A 23,839-nucleotide genomic window follows, 5' to 3' on the forward strand; every position below is an offset into this window, starting at 1 on the left:
AGGATTATGGTGTGTATGCTGTCATGTGTTGTTAGAAGCTGCCTTTTCTTTCACTCTTGTGTGAAACAGAGACATATTAGTGGTTCTTTTTCACACACTGCCAACAAAATTGGTTACTTAAATTTTAAAAGGCTGTGGTGGCCTGCTTCCCTGGTAGGCGCAAGGGCCTGAGTTCAATCCCCGGTTCTTCCAAAAAAAAAAAAAAAAAAAGGGCCATAGTGGAAGAGAGAAAGGAAAAGACAAAGAAGGGGAAGTGGAGGAGAAGGATGGGGAGGAGCACATTTCAGCTCTGCCTACTCCTAGTGGTAGAATAGTTCAAACATGCTGGGAGATGAGAGGTGCTGATGGTGGGACGCCCTGCAGGAGAGGTCAGCCTGCAGGCTTCTTTTTATTTATTTATTTATTTTTAATTTTTTATTTGTTTTTTTTTTTCCTGCAGGCATTCTGACAACCTGAGGCTCTACATATTTCTCTCCCTGCCCATTTCTTTACACTGAAGAGACAGTGATTTCACTTATGAAGAAACTGCCAAGGACCAGCTCATCCTGCAGGACATGTGTTTGTGGCACCCTAAGCCCTCATTCCTCACCATTCATAGAATCAGGCAGAAATAGGGCAGACAGTTCTCTTGCTGGTGCTTTTAATCAACCCCTTTGAAACTTATGAGGTATGGTCAAACTCTACAGAGAAAGCTTAAATTAAAAAGAAATGATTACAGTGGAATACCCACTGCTATGAATCTCCCTTGCTGTGAACACATGCATCCTGTCCTTTTTGCTGCCTTCCGAAGCAGTTGTACAAGTTCTCCTTTCTGAGTATCTTTATGAGGTGTGATACATACATGGCACATGCTGCTGCTGAGTGCCAGGCAGCGGAAAGACAGGCTCATAAGCACATTATAGTGGGTCCTCAGCCACTTTTATCCCCCATATCTGGCACCGTGAAACTTCTATCTCTTCCTCAAAGGTAAAATGATTGTAGAAGGTAAATGTTTTGAACTGATTCAGGACAGCCAGGAAGCTGCAGAAAGACTCACAAAAGAGGAGGTCCAGAACTGCTACGGGAAGTAAAAAAGAACAATGAGGTTGGTTATCATAACACAGAAGCATGTAAAGTTTCCTTGAAATTTTAAAGCACAAAGCATCATAATTACTGCACTTGTCCCACTCAACACTCTCTAAAGGAAATAAAATAGAAATGATTGCTTCGCTCATTCAAATAGAAAAGGTGAGGCTCCAAGAGAGGCAGTGAACTGTCCAGTGTCACACAGCTTGTGCAATGTGGGTCCAGGACCTGAGCCATAAAACCCAACCCAGCACCCACCGATGTCCTCTGCCAGCACCTCCTGCAGCATGCGTGGTTCACTCCAATGCGCTAATCTCACCATCTCCACCCACATCCTTAGTCAGATTTATGCAGTATTCATCTCAAGGATGAGAACTGGAAGCTGAAGAGTAGCGCACATGCAATCCAGTCCAAACATCAACAGAATCCATCTGTCAATCTAGGAAGCCACTCAAAAAAGACAACCGAGGGCCTATTTTGGTGGCCCGAGTACAGTATTGCCCTTGCTGCGGATGAACATGAGCAAGGGAAGTTCCAGATGACAAGGAAAGTTCTTGGCATCTCCAGGGCCAGTGCCTGGGTTGGCAAGTAGAAAACACTGATCGATGTTGATGAAGTGCTTGGGTGTGCACACAAATGACAAAAAGTTAATGAGTATATGTGAGCATGTCTGCTAGAAGGGAAGCACAATGGACAGGCTGGTGATTAAAAACACAATTTGGGAACCAACACAGATCAGTTAAGTCCTGGTTCCAATAGGACATCGCTGTAGCTCCATTGGAGGTTGTAATAAGATACCAATCCCAGAATGCTTAGTAAAGTTTCTGGTATAAAATAAGCATCTAAATAATGGATATTATTACAAATGTATATAAGAGAAGGAAGAACAGGTATATGTGGGGGAAAAAACACAACAAAGATAGAACTGGAGAAGAGATAGATGTTAGCCATAAACTCAGAAGCATATTCCACATGTCCCTGGAAAGCCACACAGACATGTCAGTTTAATGCCTGCACCAACAATGCTGGTTTTCCCAGCATTCCAGAGACCAAGGCGGAGATGACCATTTGCATTCCAGAAGAGAAAGAAGTTTCCCTGGTATGCTGGATCTTGCTGTATGAATGTGTACGTGTGTGTGTGCTCCTTTAAAGTCAGAAAGCATATACCTATGTTGCTTAGCCAAACACACTGCTTTTTTTTTTTTTTTTTTTTTTGGCAGAACCAGGGATTGAACTCAGGCCCTTGTGCTTGCCAGGCAAGCACTTATTCTACTGAGCCACTGAGCCATCTCCCCAGCCCAAACACATTCTTATTAATGCATGATCTCTATGTAGTCCTGTGGCTACCACAGCCTGCTAGTAAGTTTACCAACCCCCAGGAGTTAGATATATATTTTTCCAAGATGGAGAAAGGTGTGAACTGTGATTTCAAGTTTCAGCCTTGCCATGACTCAATATGAGATTTAGGTAAGTCTTAACACCTGTCTGAGCTTTCCATTTTCTACTTATTAAAATGAGCCTGCCACTGCCCACCACACTGTTGAGCACTCTCACCTATGGGTGCTGCATGCATGATCACCACATTACTGAAGCGCTCCTTACTGGTCCACACTCCGTAGTTTCATCCCTCTGTGACATAATCTGCACAGCATCGCTATATTTATCTTGCCAGAAGCTGATTTTTCATTATTTTCTCAAATGGACAAGCAAACCCTGCACTGACACTCCCAGAGTAACAACCAGTCACAACTCTGTATCTCAGATATTGGTCTCAACCTATTGTGGAGAGTGCAGCTGGACTTTGACTAAGTTGGCTAAGTCCCTCACTTTGACCCACCCTGTTTCCTCCAGATGGACAATCCCTCCTTTCTGATCTTGAAGACCAATGCCAATGTCCTTCTGCTTCTGCTTCTGTTTTTGTTTCTGCTTCTTCTCCTGCTCCTGCTTCTCCCCTTCTTTTAACTTTTTATATTGTGTGTCTGCACCACCACTACAAAAACAGTGTTTTTGTTTTTTTTTTTTTTTTTTTAGAATCTGCCTCTGCCATCCTCTGACACAGATATAATCAATCCTTGACTCATGCATCCTTCTTGCATCTGCTCCAGGACAGAAGGTTTGCCTTCATCACTCCCACAAGTGGTTGTGGGATAGTAGAGCTCCTGCCTCACTTCCTGTATCTTAGTTCTAGCTTCTGATAGTTGGTTGCTGGTCCAGTTTCTTCTTCATGAGAACTACCATGGATGACAGTATGAGTCCCTTTGGACTGAGTCGCCCAGCCTCCAATGGCAATCTCCTCTTTTAGACTGTAAACCCATGAAGATACACAATATACATATGTCAGCACCTTGCTTCTAGAGCCTTCTATCTGGTCCCTTGGACACATATGTCCAATAACAAATGTGTTGAATGGATGAGTGAATGAAAAATGTATCTACACAAGGCTTGTGGGAAAGTCGAAGTTGAGCAAAATTTCAAGTTTTAAGTAATATGCTAAGTGATGGAACAAGAGTGCGGCTGTGAAAGAGGTGTGGGATCCCTGTCACAGCGGCTAAGCCCCGTCTAGTCTGACCACCAGCTTTTCCCATTTTTTTTCCATATAATGGAAGACTGGCTCTAATGGTTGTGTAAAACAATGGCAATCTCCTCTTTTAGACTGTAAATCCATGAAGATACACAATATACATATGTCAGCACCTTGCTTCTAGAGCCTTCTATCTGGTCCCTTGGACACATATGTCCAATAACAAATGTGTTGAATGGATGAGTGAATGAAAAATGTATCTAGTCTGACCACCAGCTTTTCCCATTTTTCTTCCATATAATGGAAGACTGGCACTAATGGTTGTGTAAAACACTAACAGTGACAATAGGAAGACAGTTTGGCTGCGTGTTGGCAGGAGTAAACTGTGTGACCTTAGTCAAGTTCTAACCTCTTTCTTCTGTCTATTTTCTCATTTGCAATGGAAGAAACTATGGTTCAATAACTTCTAGGGGCTTTCTTGAAAATAGATTCAGAAGATTTCTGAATTGGGTGTAAAGAGGCATGAACTTGCGCCTTAATTTGCCCTTAATGTGCTACAGATATTGGTCAAATCCCTTTTCATTGTAAGCCAAATGATGTTTATTTTCTGTCTGATGCAGGCCAAAAGCAAGGTCTGTAAAAATGTACCCAAGACAGTGGGCAGAACACTGGAGACAAAACTCCCCTCTCAGATGGACCTGCCAGCACCTCATCTTGGCCCATGGTAGTGGTAAGCCTTGCCAGGAGAGATGATAACGGGAAATGAAGAAGGGAGGAGGCTGGACAGGCAAGTTCCACTTCCCAGGGACATCCAAAATTACTCCCTAGCCAGAGAGCATAATAGGAGCTGAAGCTTAGTGAGTATTTACTGTGTGTCAAGCATCATGCTAAGCACTTTCCTTGAATTAATGAAGGAAAATCTCAGGATAAATCTGAAAGACATTATGCAAGTCTTCTCCCTTCCCTTTTCTGCAATACTGGCACTTGATCCCACAGGCAGATACCAAATTGTTTTGAGATTTTCATTTCTGAAACAAAATCCTGCTTAGTTCCTAAGTTGTCTGGCTTGAACTCATGATCCTCTTGCCTATGCCTCCCAGAAGGCTGGGATTGCAATCACGCAGCCCCCACATCCAGCTGATTGTTCCATTTTAAAGATGAGAAGACCAAGACTCAGAAAGCATACATAACTGGTCCCAGCTTGGGGAACTAGTTGGTAAGTGGCAGATGTGGGCTCCACAGTTCTTAACTCCTGTTATGTCCCTCAACCCAGGGAAAACCTTGAGGAAGAGGGGATCCTTTTAAAATATAAATAAATAAAATGTAATAAACTAAGTCCTATAAGAAAAGAAACAAAGCAAAGAGAGCTCTATGGAGGGAGCATTTGATTTGGACCAAAAATAAAACAAAACAACCTAGAAAAGTCTCAGAAAAACTGAGCCTTGAGGCATGGGATTCAGAGGACTAGAAGCTGGGAAAACACCATCTAGTGCAAGAAATTGAAATATGAATGAGCAAAGGTGAGAGTTATGAAGTCACCTGCTTGTAGCTCTGGCAAAATCCACTTGCATCTGGTGGGGTGGAGGGTAAGTAGGGGAAGAAAGGAAAAGAAGGAACAAGAGCTTCCTGAGGCTTGAGCTAAGAGCTGTGCACAACATGCTGGAGCTCATTAGTTTACTCCACAGACAGCAGGGAATCTTGCTGGGTTTTGAAGAAGATGGGACATGAGGATCTTCAGCTAAGGATGGTAAGGTGTCTTTCTTTTCAGAGTGACAGAGAAGATGGAACTAAGACTAATGTCTCAGGACACCCTAAGTACTCATTTGTTACTCTGGAGTCATTTAGACTTATTAATGAAGAGGTTGAGATGTAAGCAAAATTTTGGAAAGGGATGATAGACTTACAAACTCTTTTTTCCTGTTATTTTGATGCCTACTAGAAAATCCTGGACTCCAATTCAACCATAAAATGCCATTTAAGGCTCTAGTTTAGGTTCATAAGTGGTGTTTAGTTGCAGATTGGGACTTCAGAATTATACTGTGAGCTACGTAGAGAAGGATCCTGGTTTCTGCTTGACCCTGATGAAAATTCATCTACTTCTGGCTCCTGGTTTCCCCTCTACTCAACTGGGGAAGGCAGATTTGATCTCTAAAGTCTCCTTTTAGTCCTATAAGTCTATCACACAAAATCCTTAAAAGAAAGGGACTGTATATCCTTTTACTTTCTACTCTCAGTACTCGGCTTGAGAATGTTCACATGATAAACCTACTAAAGCATTGTGAATGTGTGGAAAAGATCAAGTTCCAGAATACATAGAACAATGGAATGTTTGCAGGATTTTTAAATAGAAAGTTTGGAAGTGGCAAATGTTTCTAAAACAAACAAAAAACGAAACATAAAAACATCATCAGTCACCCAGACCCTTGTCTGAGTATTCCCTCTCTAACTGCAAAAGAGGCTGCAGAAACTGACAGACTACAGAATAAAGGAGACTGGGGGAAGAGGCCAAGGACACTGCAAGGTCAAGTAGAAAAAAGATATGAAAGAGCTTGGAGGTAGAAATGCATGTTCTAGGAATATTAAGTAATTCTGTTTGATTTGAAGAATCCAGGTAAATCAACAATCATCAAACTGTGGGGATTCTGCCTCTGGGGAAAGTCTGGAAACATCTGCAGATATTTTGGGTCATCCTAGCCAAGGAGAGGTTAAGGAGCTGCTACTACTCCTACTAGGTTGAGGCCAGGGATACCCTAGATGCCTGGCAATGCATGGGGCTGTCTCTACAAGAAGGGGTCATCCACTCCACATATCAATGGTGCTAAGATTACAAAATCCTCATGTGCATATCTAAGAAAAGGTAGAAAGGAAAGTTCGGGAAACAAATTGAATGTGAGGTTGACGTATTTGGACTGAGGGAGATTTCTAGTGGAGCACTTAGGATTTGGCTTCTGGGGACTGATTGTACCACTTACTTGTTGTAAACCTTAAGGAAACACACATAATATTCCCCATCTCTCATCTGAGAAACAGGGATATGACACTAGCAGTACTAACATGAGGGGATTATTGTGAGAAATTAAAAGGTAATGCATGCAAAATACTTAGGACAGTATCTGGACCATATTTCATGTCCAATATATTAGCCACTATTAATGTGTAGTCAGTTGGCTACTACTTGGTTCCCTGCTACCTACTCTGTGTAGGTAAGTGGGAGCTATGCAGGCTCCATATTCCGAGAGTGCTCAAGAGCCCCAGCCAGCCCTAAGAATCCTGGAAACGCGATCTGAAGCTGCACAGTCCTCATGTGACCGTCATAGCCACCCAACTAATAGTTTCTCTTCCACCAGCTTCTGCTTCAGATGGCACTGCTGGCTGCATGTGTTTGGGTTTCGCTCACTGTTTGTACTCTGTCTGGGCTTTGTGTCCCAGATATACTCAAGGTCTGGGCCAGCATCTAAATGGCTTTCCAGAAGGATGGAAGGATGGATGGATACATGGCTGAATGGCTCTTCACGATTTTAGTGAATAAGTGCAAGGAGACAGAGCAAACCAGACATGTGGACAGATGGAAAAGTGGAAGCCTTCCACAGCAGCTGCTGCCAGCGATGCCCACTCTGCACAGGAATCCCAAGGATGAGCCTTGGGCACACTTAGAAGCTCGTTTAAGCCACTGAGGCTGCACTCTTGGAGTCCTTGTTTGTAAACAAATATTTCTGCTGACACTTGGCTTAGCAGGGGTGAACAGAGTGGGGAGAGGGGGTGAGAAGTTGGAGAAAAAGGCAGGTTGTGTCTGCAAGCTTTAGACCATGTGTTTGTTGTTGAGAATACAAAGCCCTCTCTGTATTCAATGAAAATGCTTGTTTTACGAGGCGAGTGGGAATATGATAGGTGCATGTCGAAAATACTTCAGAAACTGAAAGAACCCATGCCACGAGGGCTTCCTGTTCCTTCCTACACCCAGAGGCGCACAAGGGTCATGCAGTCTCAGCATCACTGAGCTAGGGCTTTGGAGGCTGGGACAAAATGATCCCCAAGAACAAAGTAACTGGTACTCTATTCTCTGCCCCCACCTATGAAGGTTGTCCTTTCTCTAAAGGCGCGGCTCCGTCTCATACCTATATCTGGTTTTCCCCCATCTGATGACCTGAAGGTAGAAATAGTTATTGATCTAAAATATCAGTGCTGATAAAGGAGTCTCTGGTGGTCGAGTTCCAGATTCCAAGCATTACGAGGAATACTTATCATTATGTAACTATGCAGGCAGAACACTTTAATTTTTTCAAAGTAGTTTTCAACTTCTGAAGTGAGTGGTTTTCAAACTGTACCCTGTGGAAATGCAGGCATCAGTGGTATGTTTTGGTGGAATTTTCAAAAGGGACTCATGGTACCATAAGAGCTAGAATTGGAATCACCTAGATTTTACTGTAGTCCTATCAGAAAATTTAGTAAATAGATTACGTGTGGGAGGGGGAAAAGAAGTAAGGAGTGAAGGAAGGAAAAAAAGAGGAAGAAGAGAGGGAGGGAGGGAAAGGAGGACAGGAGGATGGGAAGAGGAAGGATGGAAGGGTGGATGGATACATGGCTGAATGGCTGGATTCGTGGGTAAAGTCCCCAGGGCATAATTACAGGCAGGGCCATTTCAGGCCACATTAGAAATAAACTTGCTGTTTTAAGAGTCTCAGAGAAACTCCAAGACTAGAGTTTGAATAAACAAAGTTATAGATTATGTTTCTAAGGAATACACTAACTTCTTCTCAGAGGGTAAAAAGCTCCAAATGCTATTTACTCCAAGCACCTAGAGGTAGGAAAGTGCTCTTCCTTGGTCTGATATAACAATGCAACATCAACATTCTCATGTTCACAGATTCCCTGAAGGTTTCAAATTTTAGAGCTGGGAACAGGCTTCAGGAAATGACCTGGCATGCACCCCTGCTTTTTAGCATTTAAGTCACTCTTTGGAGGCCATGGGTCCCTTTAAGAAACTGATAACATATTCCAGAAAAAAAATGTGTACCGCCTCAAACTTTTACAGAACATGTCTTGAGGTTCATAAATCTCTCCAAGTTCCTCTGAGGCCAAGTGTGTAAACCCCATTTTCCTCTATGGATCAAAGATATGAGTGTTATTTATGTGTTGTAGTTGGTGCTGGTATTAGGAAACAAATGTTAATGATGTTGGTCAAGATTCTAAGCCATGATAAAAAATAGCATCAGCAGCTCGTTCACACCCTGACAGCGCTTGTCACTGATACTCCTCTGCTGGCTTCACGTAGTCTATCTCCTCTATAATGGTCAGGTTGATCTCAAAGCTCTGCCATTTCTTGCTGAGAACTTCATTGTACTCTTGGCTTAAAATTCAGGTTCTGTGATTTGAACTGTTTTCAGACAGACACACAATTCTGTCTGGCTGCTTCATTGTACTGAGTGTACTAGTGTACATGCTAGCATCCATCTCTCTTTCTTCCTAACTTAGATAACTTGGTTGTTTTTTCATATAAGCTTAAGATAAAAATGAATACTCCTCTGTTCCTGTGATTCTCTGTAGCATTTTCTTTTAGCACTTCTCACAATCAGAATATAAATTCTCATAATTGAATACTTGCTGTTGTCTTTCTTCATAAAACTACAAATACACTTGAGAAGAGTCTTTCTCTGTCTTGTGCACTAATACATGACAAAGTGCAGAGCATATACTTACTGTTCTGGGAAGGTGCTCTGAGCATTTAGGCCTCCTTCCTACCCAAAACCTGCTCACAAATGAGAAGCCATCACTAAGACCCAGGTGAGGGTCCTGGAAAGAGTAGGGTAGGACCCCACATGACACACCTGGTCTTTCAGCAGCCTGCTCCTGAAGGATAACCATGGGAGGGACAAAATTATGCTAGTTAGAGCTAAGAAAGATAGCACCATGTGCTCAGAAAGAGAGGTACAGGGATAGGAAATGGGGTATATAAATACATAATGCAAGATCAGCTCAGAGAAAATCAGGGGCACACTGAATAGCCAATGCCATCCACAATATGTGCCTTCACTGCTTGGTCTTTCCTAAGGTTTGTGCAGTAAATTCTCAAAGCACTCGTCCATGACATCACTGTCTTACAGTCACCAGTTTTCTCTCTTATTTGGGCCGCTTGTCAATCATTTCTTCCAATCAACAGTTTACTTGGCCCAGGTGAACGTGGCTTGTAATGTGCTAAATGGTAAGTGTCATGCAGATAGAGACAGAAATGATCTTTGCTCCAGAGAAACTCAGAGGTAAGTGGGAGATGAAGGCAGGTATCAAGACAGCCAAAGTAGAGCACTGACAGTGCTATGTGGGGGGGACATAGTGGCTTGCTTGGCCTTTATTTGAATGGCGATGGTTGAAATTGACAATTTCCTAGCACTGCACTCCTGAAAGCTATTCCTGGCCAATGTCAACTACTGAAGCACAGATCTCACTGGATTTATAGATATATGTTTGAAATGACATGCATGGCTATAGTCACCTAGAAGGCAGAGAGTATATTCTGCACAGACTCATGTGAACACACTTCATGAACAAAGCCTTTGATCCTTTCAATGGAAGGATTTAATGCCCTTGAATACTTAAGCACTTTCTCATCCTCATGATAAACATAGGTGTTCCACAACATGGTATTTGTCCCTCTGTGCTTCCCTAGTACTCTATTAATTGCTTAGTTATAGCAGTTACCATGACATCATGTATCTGTTTACCAGTCTGCTTCCGCTACCAGGACGGGGAGCTCCTCAAGGGATGGAAATTGTGCTTTCTTCTTCCTTTTAGTCTGCATTTACTAGCTCAGGGTATGATATATGAACACTGCAAAAAAATGAGCTATTCAATGAATGGATGGATGGATGGATAGTTGGATGGATGGATAATGGATAGATGAAGGGACAGAGGCACAGATAGACATAGGATGGATAGACAGATGGGTAGAATAGCAGAGAGATAGAAGGAAGGGAAAAAAGACAGAGAAGAAGAAGGCAGGGAGAGAGGGAAGGAAGTGAAAGAAAAAAAGATGTTTCACTTCTAATAAACTTTCATCTAGTGTATCTCACAGAATGCCCATGCCAGAGGTTTGGCACCTAAGAAGTCAAGTCATTGAACAACAGCACCAGGTTTTTAAACCACACTCACTAACGCCTGCCCACACTAAAACTACCATCTCAAACCATGAAGGAAAACAAAGGGATTCAATGGAAGGAGTGCTAACCTGGGAATCAATTTTGCTGCCAATTTGCCTTAGCAGTAATTGACTAAACTTAGTTACGTCAACAAGTCAACTTTTGCCTAGTCCTCAATTCTTCCATGGCTAACCTGGGAAGATTTCATGAAACAGATTCTGATGTGATTTCCTTTTTAGAATTTGGGAAATGGGTGATCAAGACACTGAATCTGTTTCTAGTAAGTGAGACTGAATCGGATTAGTGAGGATACTCAGTAGAGTCATCCCTGATAGCTTAGTAGGGGCTCTGCTGGGGCTGAATGGACTCCCCTGGGAGCTACCCCCTAAATCATCCTGCCCCCTTCAATGTGAGTCTTCCTCCTAGAAATCCACACTGCATGCAGTATGTCCCCCCACGTACTTCCCAGAATTGGCTCAGAATGTGTCAGGGCCCTTCCTTGGAGGATGACAATGTGTCTCCAGTGTGCATGTTTGAGGGAACATGTCCCAGACTGTGATTCCCAAAAGTGGAATCCAGAAACATTTTTGGCAAAGGCACTGTCTTTGAAATAACTATATTTCTCCCACTAGACCACTTAAAGGTTAAAAAAAAAAAAAAGAGGAAAAAAGAAAAAAATAAAAGAATGCTGTGGTGGACGCAAATGAGCTTTCTGTTCAAGTCATTTCCAAATAAAATACACTTTTGCATATCAAAGAGATTTCTCGTCCAATCTCTTTGAAATCTTACAATGCTCATTCAGGTTTTTTTTTTCCCCTCCATTTCTCTCTCTTTCTTCATTCCTCTCTCTAGTCCTCCTTTTTACATTCTACATTCTTTAAATGTGTGCATTAGCCACTAGGGGCACTATCATTCATATGGGGCCATTCATTCATCTCTTCCGTGCATCCTCTTAGGAAACATTTAGTGCATGACTAGGGTGTTCCAGCAATGGAGTAGGCCCATAAACTAAGACAGTGATAAAATTAAAACAGCCTGGATTGGAATTCCAGTCACACTCCTCTTGAGCTGTAGGGCTTTGAGTAAGTCATGCGAATTTCTAATCCAAGTTTGGAAGGTACAGCATGTAGCACTCAGCACAGAGCCAGCACATAGTAAGTGCCCATTATAAGCTAGCTGCTTTATGACTGTCATTACTGTTGAGAATGCATATTTTCCCCTGAGGGGACATAAACAAACACACAGAGGATTCCAGATTCTAAGGTCACCACAAGGTCTCCCAAGATCAAGGGAAGCAGATGGAAAAGCCTCTATCAGGAAAGCGGGAAATGGGTGAAAATCCAAGCAACGGATATAACCACCAGGATGCTTGAGGCCCAGTAGGCCTGTGATAAGGAAGAGGGAGGAAAACAGGAGAAGAGAACAGAGTTGAGGATTTTGTGCCCCAGTACAGACACAAGACAAATGCTTTGCAAACAGGCCAGAGGCTGAGAGGGAAAGACCAAGGCCAAAATGTGGCTTGGATTAGAAAGGCCGCATGTGAGCTGAGGAGGCCCTTAAATACACTGTTTCCTCCTCCCTCTGTTTTGGAAAGCCAAATTTCTTTTCCTTTCTAACTTCTTTGATCAAGGGGAAATGGAATTAACCACTGTGTAATGTTTCTGACTGTGACGCACAGAGCAGGTCATGTGCTTTGGTTACGTAATGCAATGTGCCGGAGGTTCCTGAGCTCTTGCTCCCAGAATCATTAAATATTCAGCTAGTTCTCTTATTCATTCATCCATTCCATCAACAATAATACATACTGTTTATTTATGTGCCAGGCACTGTGCTAAGCACTGGAGAAGTTAAAATGGACAAGACATAAATATCATCAGTTAAATGTGATGAAGAATTGCAGGTGGGTCTTTCATATAAGGGTATAGACCACATAACTGGAAACAGACAGGGAGGGGGAACAGGTGGCACCTTGGGGTAGGTCAAAGAGGGCTTCCAAAAGAGAGGAACCTGGAGCAGGTTTCTGTGGAGGAATAAACATTCTGGAAGAAGTACTCAGGAGTACAGGAGACAAGATAAATAAGGAAGTAATGTTTAAAAAGCTTGACATATTAGGGAGAAATTTCAAATGATTAAGATTCTGTTGAAGATCCATTAACTCAGACTCATTGAATCAGACCTGCACTTAAGGGAGATTTTCCCAGATGGAGGATAAGTTGAAGGAGTCCAGAGACCAGGGCTTCGAAAAGCGGGCATAACAATACCAGGGAAAGCCAAAGCAGGGAATGAAGAGGGAATAAGTTAAGGAAGGAGCAGTTGACTCTAAAAATGCTGAGGCAACAGAGTAGGCAGAAGTTAGTGACTAAATATAGTGGTTGATATATCTGGAGTTGCTAACCCAAGTCAGGATAAGAACACAAGATTTTTGGAGTAAAGATAATTCCATTGTGGACAAACTGAGTTTGTGGCACATGTCCACGTTTTAGTGGACAGCTAGATCTATGAATTTGGATTTTATTAACGTGTAGAGATGAATCACAGTCATCAGCCAAAAGATGGTGAGCAACAGAACCCTAAGTCCTAGAAGAGGAATGCCTTATCAAGCCTGGTCACTGACATGGATGGGCCACTTTCCTCACTGACCCTAAGTTATGTATCTATGAAATAAACGGCTTAGTTAAATCTTTCTGGATTTCACATGCAATGGTCTTTTAAACCTCATGGATTTGACTTCATAAGAATGAGCAGAGCCTGCAGTCATATCTTACATTTCCCAGCTGTGAGTTTCCTAGAGCAGAGCTGTTCTGTTCCCACTTGCCTGTTACTCTGCCCTCCTCTGATGTCTCATCTGCCTTTGTGGATGATCAATCTGTAACCTCACTAAAGCAACTCATCTGGTCACACTGTGCTCACCTTCATGTTCATAGAGTAAGAAGAATTAAGGAAAGATGGCGATAGTGCAAACAGAGGAGTGACTTCTCTGACTATGCAGATGATAGCACAGCTTAGACCATCAGCTACTTGAACAAAAAAGGCAGGACCATGGCTCTGTTATGTCATGCCATCCTCTACATGTATATGTAAATATCCCAATGCATGACTCACTTCTTCCTGGATTTTTTTTTTCTTGTGTTCTCTAAATGGTCTGGAATTGAAGCCCTTATTAGGTTTTTTCAACACTGAAAGAGAACAACTGCTACTATTCTTGATGTTGGGTTTGTGGATAATAATGCTAGAAAACAAACATATTTACTTTCTCCTGTTTGAAGAAAAACCTAAGTGGCCACAGTAAAAGTGAAAAGTGTGAGGAATAGAAAGAGAGGGAGGAGAAAGGGCTGAGGGCAGCAAGCCACACTGTAGGCTTGACAGCTAGAGAGTGCCTGCTGGACAGAGGCCAGCAGGTGACTGTGGATGTCAGAACTTAAGTATTTCACACATAAAATGCTCTGATTTGAGTGATAAGCCAGAGTAAACAATCAAGGACTTACTCTGATGTCCAGGAATTTGTCTGAAATAGCTTTTATATAGCAAAGAATTATGACACTTAAGGACTTTCAAGAGTTACTCTCTTCAGTGAATATCAGGAAATTCACTCAATGAGCATATTATATATTTAGCACAGCTATATTGTTTACATTGGTAATGAGGTGGCTTCCAGGTATTAGGAAGTACCAGCATTGCCCAATAATGTTGTCAGTCTGTCTGTGTGTGAAATTCCATCCTTAGTATTTTGCTTCTTACCCAAGTTTCTTGGGTAGTCTTTAGCATATATCTACCAACAGAAAAGTAACACTACACATATTGTCAGTCAATGACACCTTAGCAAGAAAGAGGACCACCAAGTTTTTTTTTTTGTTTGTTTGTTTGTTTTTTATGATAGGAGTATTGCTGGGGGGAGGAGGCAGGAGGTATGTAGACAACTTTGCCCCTGAGGGCGACAGGCACAGGCCCCACCTAGTGGAGGAAAATGCACAGAAAATGAGGAGAAGCAGAACTATTGCCAGTTTCACAATTCTGTTTAAGGACAGCCCTGATTGGGGTTACACAATTCTAAAGGTCACTGCTAGAAGGATATCTAGAGACAAGGTTGATAAACGCACAGTAGTCCCATGGCTCAGAAAAGGAAAATCCATCCAGAGAGGGACAATGGCTTTCTCAAAGTTGCACTGCAGAGTAGTAAGAGGCCTGGACTAGAACTGGCTGTCCTGCCTTCTAGCACACCGCTCTTTCTGCACTAGACCCCTGCGGGTCTGCTTGACATCTTTTCTCCAGCAGCACCTTCCAGAACAGCAGCACCTGACCACCCTATTCAAATCTTGCTCGTCCCTGTACTTCCCTCTCTAGCCAGTCCTGGCACTGCACTCACGTTTGCCTCGTATACATTTAGCCTGCAGGATGCGATGGAAGAGCTTACTTGTTTATAGTATGTCCCCACCTCCCATCCTCACAACTGCACCTTTCGATCAGAATGTAAATTCCCTGGGGACACAGTTTTCATAGCTCACAAGTGGTGTCTGGCATGCGGCAACTAACAAGGCAAACAAGTGAACAGAATCACCCTGTTGAATATGCAGGCAAAGAATGAGCAAATTTTATGTTACCTAGTTTTTTTCCTTTTCTTTCTTTTTCTTTTTTTAATTTTTTTTTTGGCAGAACCTGGGATTGAACTCAGACCCTCGCACTTGCCAGGGAAGCGCTTATTCCACTGAGCCATCTCCCTGGCCCGTTATCTCGTTTTTATCTGAATTTTAGATGTGTACGACGAGCACACAGTGGTCTTGTGAAATGATATCATCAGCTGTTTATTTTGTTTTGCTCTCATTTTAATAGAGTTGTTTGTTTGCTTGAATGTTGAGGTGACAGGAATAAATCTATCCTGAATGGTGAAAAGAGAGAAAAGTAATTCCTTGCTTTGCCAAAGAGAGAAATTGGTCTTACTTCCAGAGTTATTTAGAAAATGAGGAATGGTGAGAGGTGGGGATCTGACACACACAATACCAGTGTGAGTTAACGTTTGCTGGCTGCCTCATGATCTGGATTTCATTACTAAGCATTTTCCACATGGAGGCTCAGTTAATCTTCAAAACAATTCCATGAAGCAGGAACTGGTACCATCCACCCTTTTTAGATGGGAAAAGCAAAGCTTAGACATTTGAGGAACTTGCCCAAGATCATGCAACTAGCAGGTGCAAGGGGCAGGAACTAATCTCAGGCAGTATGACTCGCAAGTCCTATGATCAACTACTGCAAAATATTTTCTCAGTCAACACATGCTTTGGCAGGTAATTCCCCAAGGGCCCTAGAAGGCTCTAGAAAACTAGAAGGCTTCCTGGGCCATTGGAAATGGCAAGAAACGAGAGTAAAAAAAAAGGACAACTAGGGATGTGTGTAAATGTGAGGGTATGGTGAATTGCTATAATTTAGATTTTCACAATCATTAGCAGATCTATGGGCTTCTTATGTGCAGGAATATTGATGGTAGACATTTCACAATAAATAGGAAGGTCCCGTGCAGCAAAGAATTTTGTCACTCCCAAGTGTCATAGCCAGCAGGTCGCTACTGACCCCATCCACAAGGCCTTGCTCTCTGGTTTTCTTCCCCCAAATGTTCCTCAGACCGTCATTTTAACCATGGTTTCAGGTGTTCAGCAAGGTGGGGAGATACAGGCACTAGTTTCCAAAGCCTGAACTTCATCGTGATGATTGGCTAATCTTTGCGTGACCTTAGGAGAGTCCCCAACCCTCTAAACCTATGGCCTCTGTATCCACAAACTCAGCAGCTTCCAACACAATCAGGATCTGAGCTGTCATCTCATCCTGTCACTCTCAGGAACTTTTAAAATTATTTAATGATTTTTTATGTAGATCTTCAATCTCACACAAAACCAAAGGAAAAAGAAATATATTATAGACTCAGGTTTCCATAACCTGGTTTCAACACTTCTTATGAGTTTGCTAATCATCTTTTACATTCCTCATTCCCTCCTTCCCCCCCCCTTTCATACATCAAATTTGTTTTGCTGTAACTTTTTAGTTAAGCAAACAAAAAAAGACAGAACATAATTTAAGCCATGATTTTTCAATATGTATTTTGAATGGATTAGGACATGTGATGACATTACCATGCTCATACCTGGCAAAATGAACAATGTCTTCATGTAACACCCTGTACAATTAAGCTCTGCAGTGTGGGAATGCATTCTTTGGTAGGCAATTTGTAGGATGACTTGATTGAACACAATCCAGTCAGGGGAAAGTCAGACAGAGGGCTGTTCTCCAGAATCTCCCAAGAGATTCCCTAAGGTTGCTGGGCACTGTGGGAAAGCCTTTACCCCACCCCTACCCTTCCTTTTCATCCTGAAAGCAGTGAGGACCAGACAAGGCAGTAACCTGTCAGGGTCACATGGGAGTGAGTGGCAGGATTCAGCAAACTTGTGAAGTTCCATCATCAAAGAACTCCACTGAGGTTACCAGCGGGAAAAGGTTTGCTAACTCAGTCATTATTTATCATCCACAGTGTGAATGATGGGGACAGAGGTGCCTTTCTAGGAATGACCTTGACTACACAAATGCCTCACACATCTCACCTTCTGGCTCCTCCTAACCATGCTGACATATACAATGGGTTCTGTTCTCAGCCCAGTGCTTCCACTGCCATCGTTTCTACCTAGTCTTCATGACAACTGTGAGATGGAGATGTTGAACTCTTTTACATCTTAAACCTCCCCCTGGAGGCCCCCTGCTTTCACAGCCCAGAGGATATCAAGCTCAGATTCAAGTCTGATCTTCCAGTTCTGCTTCAGGTCTTCACACAACCAAGGAGCAAAGGTTTACAAGTTGTATCTTGGTGGCTGGCATCAGAATCGCTGATGAACATTTTCAGTCACCAGTCCAGTCAAGGAGCAGGGTTCTTGGTACAGCACAAAGAAGAGAAGGACAGATTAAAGGAAAGGGAAATAAATTCCAGAGACACTGGCAAGGGGAAAAACAGATGCTTGCTGGATGGAAGACACTTTGGCCTTATGTACACAGCTCTATACAGGCCATTTAGGGAGTCTTGCTTGGGGAGCATGCATCTTATCTTCTTCCTCAGAGATACGAAGTCAGAGCTGGTCTCAGAGCAATCACAAAGTGAGGCGTTATTGAAAATAGGAACACACACCTCCCCACAGGATTAGTCCAAGTGTTAAATGCCTCTGAGTTGAATTTCCTTTTTTATACACTTTATTCTTGTCTAGGTAGGCTCCCTCCCAACACTCTGGGAGGTCTATTTGAAACCAACTGCATGGTGTACATTGCATGACCCTCTAGAAGGGGCAGTCACAGTTTAAAGGAGGCTCCAGAAGGAGAGGGCATGGCATCACACACTGAAGAATGGATTACCAGAAACCCTAATGCCCAGATGTCTGGAGTAAGCAGAAGGACCTAGGGTGGAAGAGGGGTCCTTCTGGTGTTTGGAAATTCAGAACTGGGACATTTGTATTTCTCTAAAAACTTGGCCACTAACCAACTTAGTAAACAGGGGATGATACTTCTCCTTTGGTTCTTGTCTTTTCCACCTGTCGAACAAGAGGGATGGCTTGGTGACTCTTCCTACTGGACCTTACATACTGCCTAAGAAGTCTGAGAAATGGCCGTACCCAAGGCAACTTCAGACCCATATTAGGATCTAGCCTTAGCTGAAGGGTGTTGTAAAGTTGGCAATTCCAATTTCAGCCTAGGATAGCAACTACTGGACCAAAAGACTTCCCTGGCTACTTTAAGAGAAGAAGGCCTTTGAAGGTAATTTCATGAAACCCTGGCCCTCAATCTCCACACAGTACAGTGAGTCGTTTGACCCAGACAACTACTAATTTAAGTCTGGGCTGGCTACATGCATCCCTCCACTCTGGACTTCAAAATTTCCTTCCTCTGTGCAGAGGGGTCCAGGAGACTGCTTCTTTGGGTTTTGTAGTCCCTGTCACTCACATTTGCCCATGGGCTGGCAGTGTAGGGGAAAGTGAGAATTTATAAGGCACCTGGGGAAGGAACAGGAAGTTTGTGACAATGGATCTTTAGCCACTGTCTGATGTCCACTCCTGGGGCTGCATGCCACCCTGCTATGGAAACTGGGTTTCCTGTTTGTAGGTCTCAGTGGTTCTAGACCTTTTGTTTCTTACTGGCAAAGCGATACTCAACATGTCCAAGATGTGATCAAAGTGAAAAACAATTATCTGCAGTCTAATTGTTCCCCAACAAACAGTACCCAACTAGATAATCTCTCCAGAAACTTGGGAAGAGGACACCCAGGAAAAAAAGGCTCAAAGAAATCCTATCTTCAGAAGGCAAAGCTTGCAAATAGGAATGGAAAGTGTGGCTATTTATGAGTCACAGCTACCTGTGACTGAGCCCCTAGGACAAGCTGGTACTGCGTGAGGTGCTCTCTTCAGGCTTTTGTCCCTGAAGTGTCCTAAAATCATTGTGCCCACTTAACACAGGAGGAAACTGAGGATAGAGAGGGAATGACAAATCAGATGGCAGGGTACATAGCTGGTAAGTGATATTCCAAGCCTGTTCTGTTTAATTATTTGATGTTAGAAGAAAACTTTGTCAGATCAAATCGAATCTCCAGGGTTCAGACTTTGTCCCTATTTTTCACCCTTCTCTAACTGGCAACACCATGATGGCACACAGAAATGATGAAAGAAACAGAAACATTCTGCAGGTTCTACAGTCAGATTAAGAAAAGGAACACAGGTCATTTCTCTCTCCAGAAAGACTGCTGACAGAGGAAATGGTCACATAGGACCTGCGTGCCCCCATGGGCTCTGCCCACCCGAAGCCCTGTGGGACTTTGGTCCAAGTCTAATCTTGAACTCTCTGAGAAGACTCCTCTTTAGTGAAGTAGGTTCATGATGCCCACACTTAGGCCAGCAGGACGCATGCAAAGCATAAGGCAAGCTCCTAGTTTAGTGTCTGGCCTCTTATAAGTGCCCAGCAAGATCAAGTTGACTTTCTGTTTTTAACTATGCTCAATCCAGAAAACCCAGGCTGAGGTCTTTGGGAAACCATGTCTTGTCATAAGAGCGAATTTTGCTGAGCACTTACTCTGTAGCAAGTCCTGTTACAGCACTGCCATAGATAAGCTCACTTCATTTCATGCAACCCTATGAGGGAGGTGACCGTGTCAGTCATGGGGCAGGGGATGCTGCTGCCCAGAAGAATCTGCTGGTTTATCCCACGTCACACAGCTAGCTCAGGAGAAAGGTAGATTGACACTCAGGTAATGTGGCCACTAGAGCTGAGCTCTAAGAAGTGCAATATTTTAGGTGCCAGATGGGACTATAGATGAAGAGAGAGCCATGTTGATACACAGACCCTTTCAAACTTAGCCCAACTCTTTTTGAGGGGTTGAGTGAGAGAGAGGAAGTGGAGGCTACAGAAGGGAGGGGAGAAAGACTCCAGAGAGTAACCAGCAAACTTAATCCATTCCAACATTTAGAACAAAAGAAACAATGCTGGCAAGCTGAGGTGCTGGATAGGATTCAGGTAAATCCCTTTCTCCTTCTGAGCAGGAATTCCAGTCCCTGAAGGACAGGGAGTAGGACTGGGCCCGGAGGAGGGCAGCACTTGTGGGGTCCACACTTCACTTATCTAACAGGTCAGGAGAAACTTTAACAAGATTAACTGCTGCTCAGGGCCTCTGCTCCATGGAGAAAATTGAGTCTATTGTTTTCTTTCTCTTTCTTGCAGATGAAGGGGTGTGGGGGGCACAGTTGGGGCTGAGGGGCAGGGGTTTGGAGCTGGCCTGGTGTGGTACAAAAGTAACTGGATGCATCGGAAGCCACTCCCCCGGCCCAACTTGAAAGGGAGCTCCTATTGCCCCACAGGAGGGCTGTGGCCTGCCTGGTGGTCCTTGCCGGGGGAGAGGTGATGGCGTTTATGAGCGGTCCTCCCTGCGGAGTAGAGGGCAAGGACTGGAAGCAGAGATGCCTGGCACGAAGTCCCACCCTGAGGAGTGCTGTCATCTGCCTGCTCCCCACCTCCTTCTGTGTTTCTTTCCCCCCATTTCGTCAAAAGGATCAGTGGCTTGGGTAGTCTGGGAAAACCCTTCCCCCAGTAGTTTTAAAGAATTCCTCAATGTCAAAGAAGTGTTCCTGTCTGTCCTGGGCTCTCAGGAGAATCCTGCATACATGCACTTTCTAACTTCTGCTTTGTTTTTGCTTATATGAGCCTTTCCTTCTTTATTTATTAATATACAGATATTTTCTCTTTCGCTTTCAGAAAAAGAAGAGCTATGTTTTTCTGAGCTCCAAAAGCATACCACTCCTTTCCCATTACCCCTGTTTCTCTCCCAGCGCCTGCCTGAACCCATGTCAGTAAAGTTTGAAGGAGGGCAGAAATAGCATCCCAGGCGGGCAGATCTGGGAGAACACCCACCCACTGACCAGGAGCGACAGGGCTGTCTGTGCCAGACGACAGACCCCGTTAACAGCACCGTAAAATTAGAACTTAACGAAACCCAATTGAATCCTGCAGCAAAGAGTGATGTAAGAAGCCTGGCCTGGCAATGAGGCAGCAGCCCTCAGCCTGAAATAGCAGTGTGGTCCCTGCTGAGCGATGCCTGCTCTCCAGATAGGTGACCAGGGATTCCTGGGAAGGTGGAGATGCCCAGCCAGAGAAAGCCAGCTGAGGTCGGGCAGCAACCCGGATGCCTGAGGTCACAGCTGGAGGTTGTGTCTAGGTGTCCACCTCTGACCAGTGTCTCCCAGCCCTCACTTCCATCCACGAGGGAGCTGAAAAAAGTACTTCTGCAAAGAACCTCTGCTTGTTTTTTAATTCAAGGAGAAGCAGGTTCTCTTTAGTCCCACAGTCAGTACAGTGTGGAGGATACTGCAGAATGAGTCTTTTCTGGCATGCTGCCAGGTGTTTACACATGGCCAAATCTGGCTTGGACTCAACTAGGGGAGGGGAAAAAAAATCCAACAGAATCCTCAGGAGAAAAGCTCCTGGCTTTCTGGTGCTATACGACAGCCATGCCTTTTTTTTTTTTTTTTTTGAGAGGAATGTTATTTCCACACATAAAATAGACCAGGCATTTTATACAAGCAATAATAACCTAAAGTTCCCCGGTCCAATTAAAGTATTTTACTGCAACAATCTTTGTGTGAGGGTGAATAAGTGCTCAGGAGAACGATCGGAAGAGAAACGCTTGTCTGAGTTACAGACACTTATAAAGCAGTCTCTTGTGAATTCCGAGGACATATACATTACAGCCTTTACACTGATGGTCCCTGCATACCCCAGGCGGAGGGCAAAGCTTCCGAACTGATGATAGAACAGGTAAGGACGAGGAAAAGCTAGACTTACTCAGTTTTGTTTTTAACCTCCACACAGCAGACTGTGCTTTTCTTATGATTAGAAAGAGAAGCACAGGTAGCTCAGATCCTGAATTAGCGCCACAGTCACCATTATTCTGAACACCGCCTTCACCGCTCCATGTCATAGCCTCCTCCGGCTGAACAGGGATTGGGAGCCAAATGTGAATGAGCTCCGTTTCCCACTCCTTTCCGTGGAAAAGGGGAAAAATAACATGCGATGACGTCAGGGGCGTGCGTGCGTGTGTTTGTGTGTGCTTGTGTATGTGTGTGTAGTCATTTTTGTTCTCCTTTGGCACCTAGAAAGTAAGGGCTCTCACAAGGCATCTTTTTGGTATAACAACAGATTGTGGGTCCCCCGAAATTGGACTTTATATAAATAAGAGAGTTCATGCAATGTTAGGGAAACTCCAAGCCAAAGAAAGACAGAGCCCTGACTGCCCGGACAGCTCACAGCTTTCCCTGCTAAGAAAGTGTGTAAAGGGGTGGGATCCCGAGGCGCCTGGGTAAGTCCTCTGGCCTCAGCGAAGGGGGAAGCCCTACTCTCACTTTAAGACGTCCCCGGATGAGGCAAGACGGTTTGTGCAGGAGGGAATCTCCCTGACACAAGACAAAACTTTCCTCCTCTACTCCAGCGCCACCCGCCCCCCGTTTTATTAAAGACATTTCCACAGATTCGTTCTGGGGGGGGGAGTAGGGGACGTTAAAACATTTTTAAGGTTTGCAGCCCTTGATGTGTCCGGCCTCACTGTGAGCTTGCTGTGGTACGGCCTAGGGCACAGGGAAGGAGGGTGAGGAGGGAGAACTCACGTTCATTACGGGCTCATAAAAGCTGCAAATGAGAAAAGCACCCTGCTTCGCAGCAGTCTGAGGACGGCTGGCGGCTTTCGCGCTAAGAAGGTCTCGCCCCAGCCCCAAGTGACAGGCGACAGGCTTTAAAAGCAAGGACATGAGATGGCAGTGCCTGTGTGTGGATGAGGGGCGTGTGGGTGCGCGCGCGCGCGCGCGCGCCTGTGTGTGTGTATGATTGTGTGTGTGCGAGTGCGTGCGTTGGGGAGGGGGGTCCCAGAGGCAGGACTGCAGCACAGAGCAACTTTGGGACACTTTGAGGACTTGTAAGTCCTGCTGTCACAACACCCTTGTCCCTGCTGGCTTTTAGGCTAAGGAAGCCAAATGGAGCCGGTTACCTCCCTCAGAAAGTCAGCGAGACCGGCAGCCCCAGTTTCCTTCATACACAGCCCAACTGGGTCACCCCCTCCCTCCCAAGCCGAGACCGAGCGCATCTGCACATCCCGAGCGCGGGCTGCGCTCAGTGCACTCCCCGCGGACCGGCCCTCTCCGATGAGGGTCTAGGTCTGCCCAGAGCGCGCCCCAAGTCGCTCCAGGGGTGCAAGCAGCCGTCCGTGCCCGCCCATTCAGCGGATGGGCAAAGTAAGGCTCTCAGCCCGCCCGGGCATCCCCGCACGGACACACCCGCGAGCCCCGGGCCCGCCTGCCACCCGCGCCCTGGCCCTCGTGCGCCCCTCGGGGTGCGGGGATCGCGCAGCGCCAGCCCGGGGCGCCTCGCCTACCTGTGATCACGGCTGGAGACTTCTGGCCCCCTTCGGCTCGCAGCCACACTTGCAGCGTGAACGCGTCCCGCGGCAGCTCCAGGTCGGCCCGGAGGCGCAGTTGCTCTCTGCGCCCACTGAAATAGAGCGCCCGGCTCGGCGGGCTCGGCTCCTCCGCGGCGCCCCTCGCCTCCCTCGCCTCCCGCTGCTGCCGCCGCC

General features: G+C 44.7%; 1 protein-coding gene across 1 annotated transcript in view; it reads right to left on the reverse strand.

Moving 5' to 3' along the window:
* The window catches only part of LOC101575080 (pappalysin-1-like), an 83,575-nt gene that overhangs the window by 59,520 nt on the left and 216 nt on the right, over positions 1-23,839 (reverse strand). Inside the window, 1 exon segment of the mRNA XM_023723426.1 lies at positions 23,642-23,839. This exon segment is cut by the window's right edge and continues 114 nt beyond it. Coding sequence (XP_023579194.1) covers positions 23,642-23,839 — 198 coding nt within the window.

Source organism: Octodon degus, unplaced genomic scaffold (genome assembly GCF_000260255.1).
Source record: "Octodon degus isolate 3935 unplaced genomic scaffold, OctDeg1.0 scaffold00098, whole genome shotgun sequence".
In the NCBI taxonomy this organism is placed as follows: Eukaryota; Metazoa; Chordata; class Mammalia; order Rodentia; family Octodontidae; genus Octodon; species Octodon degus.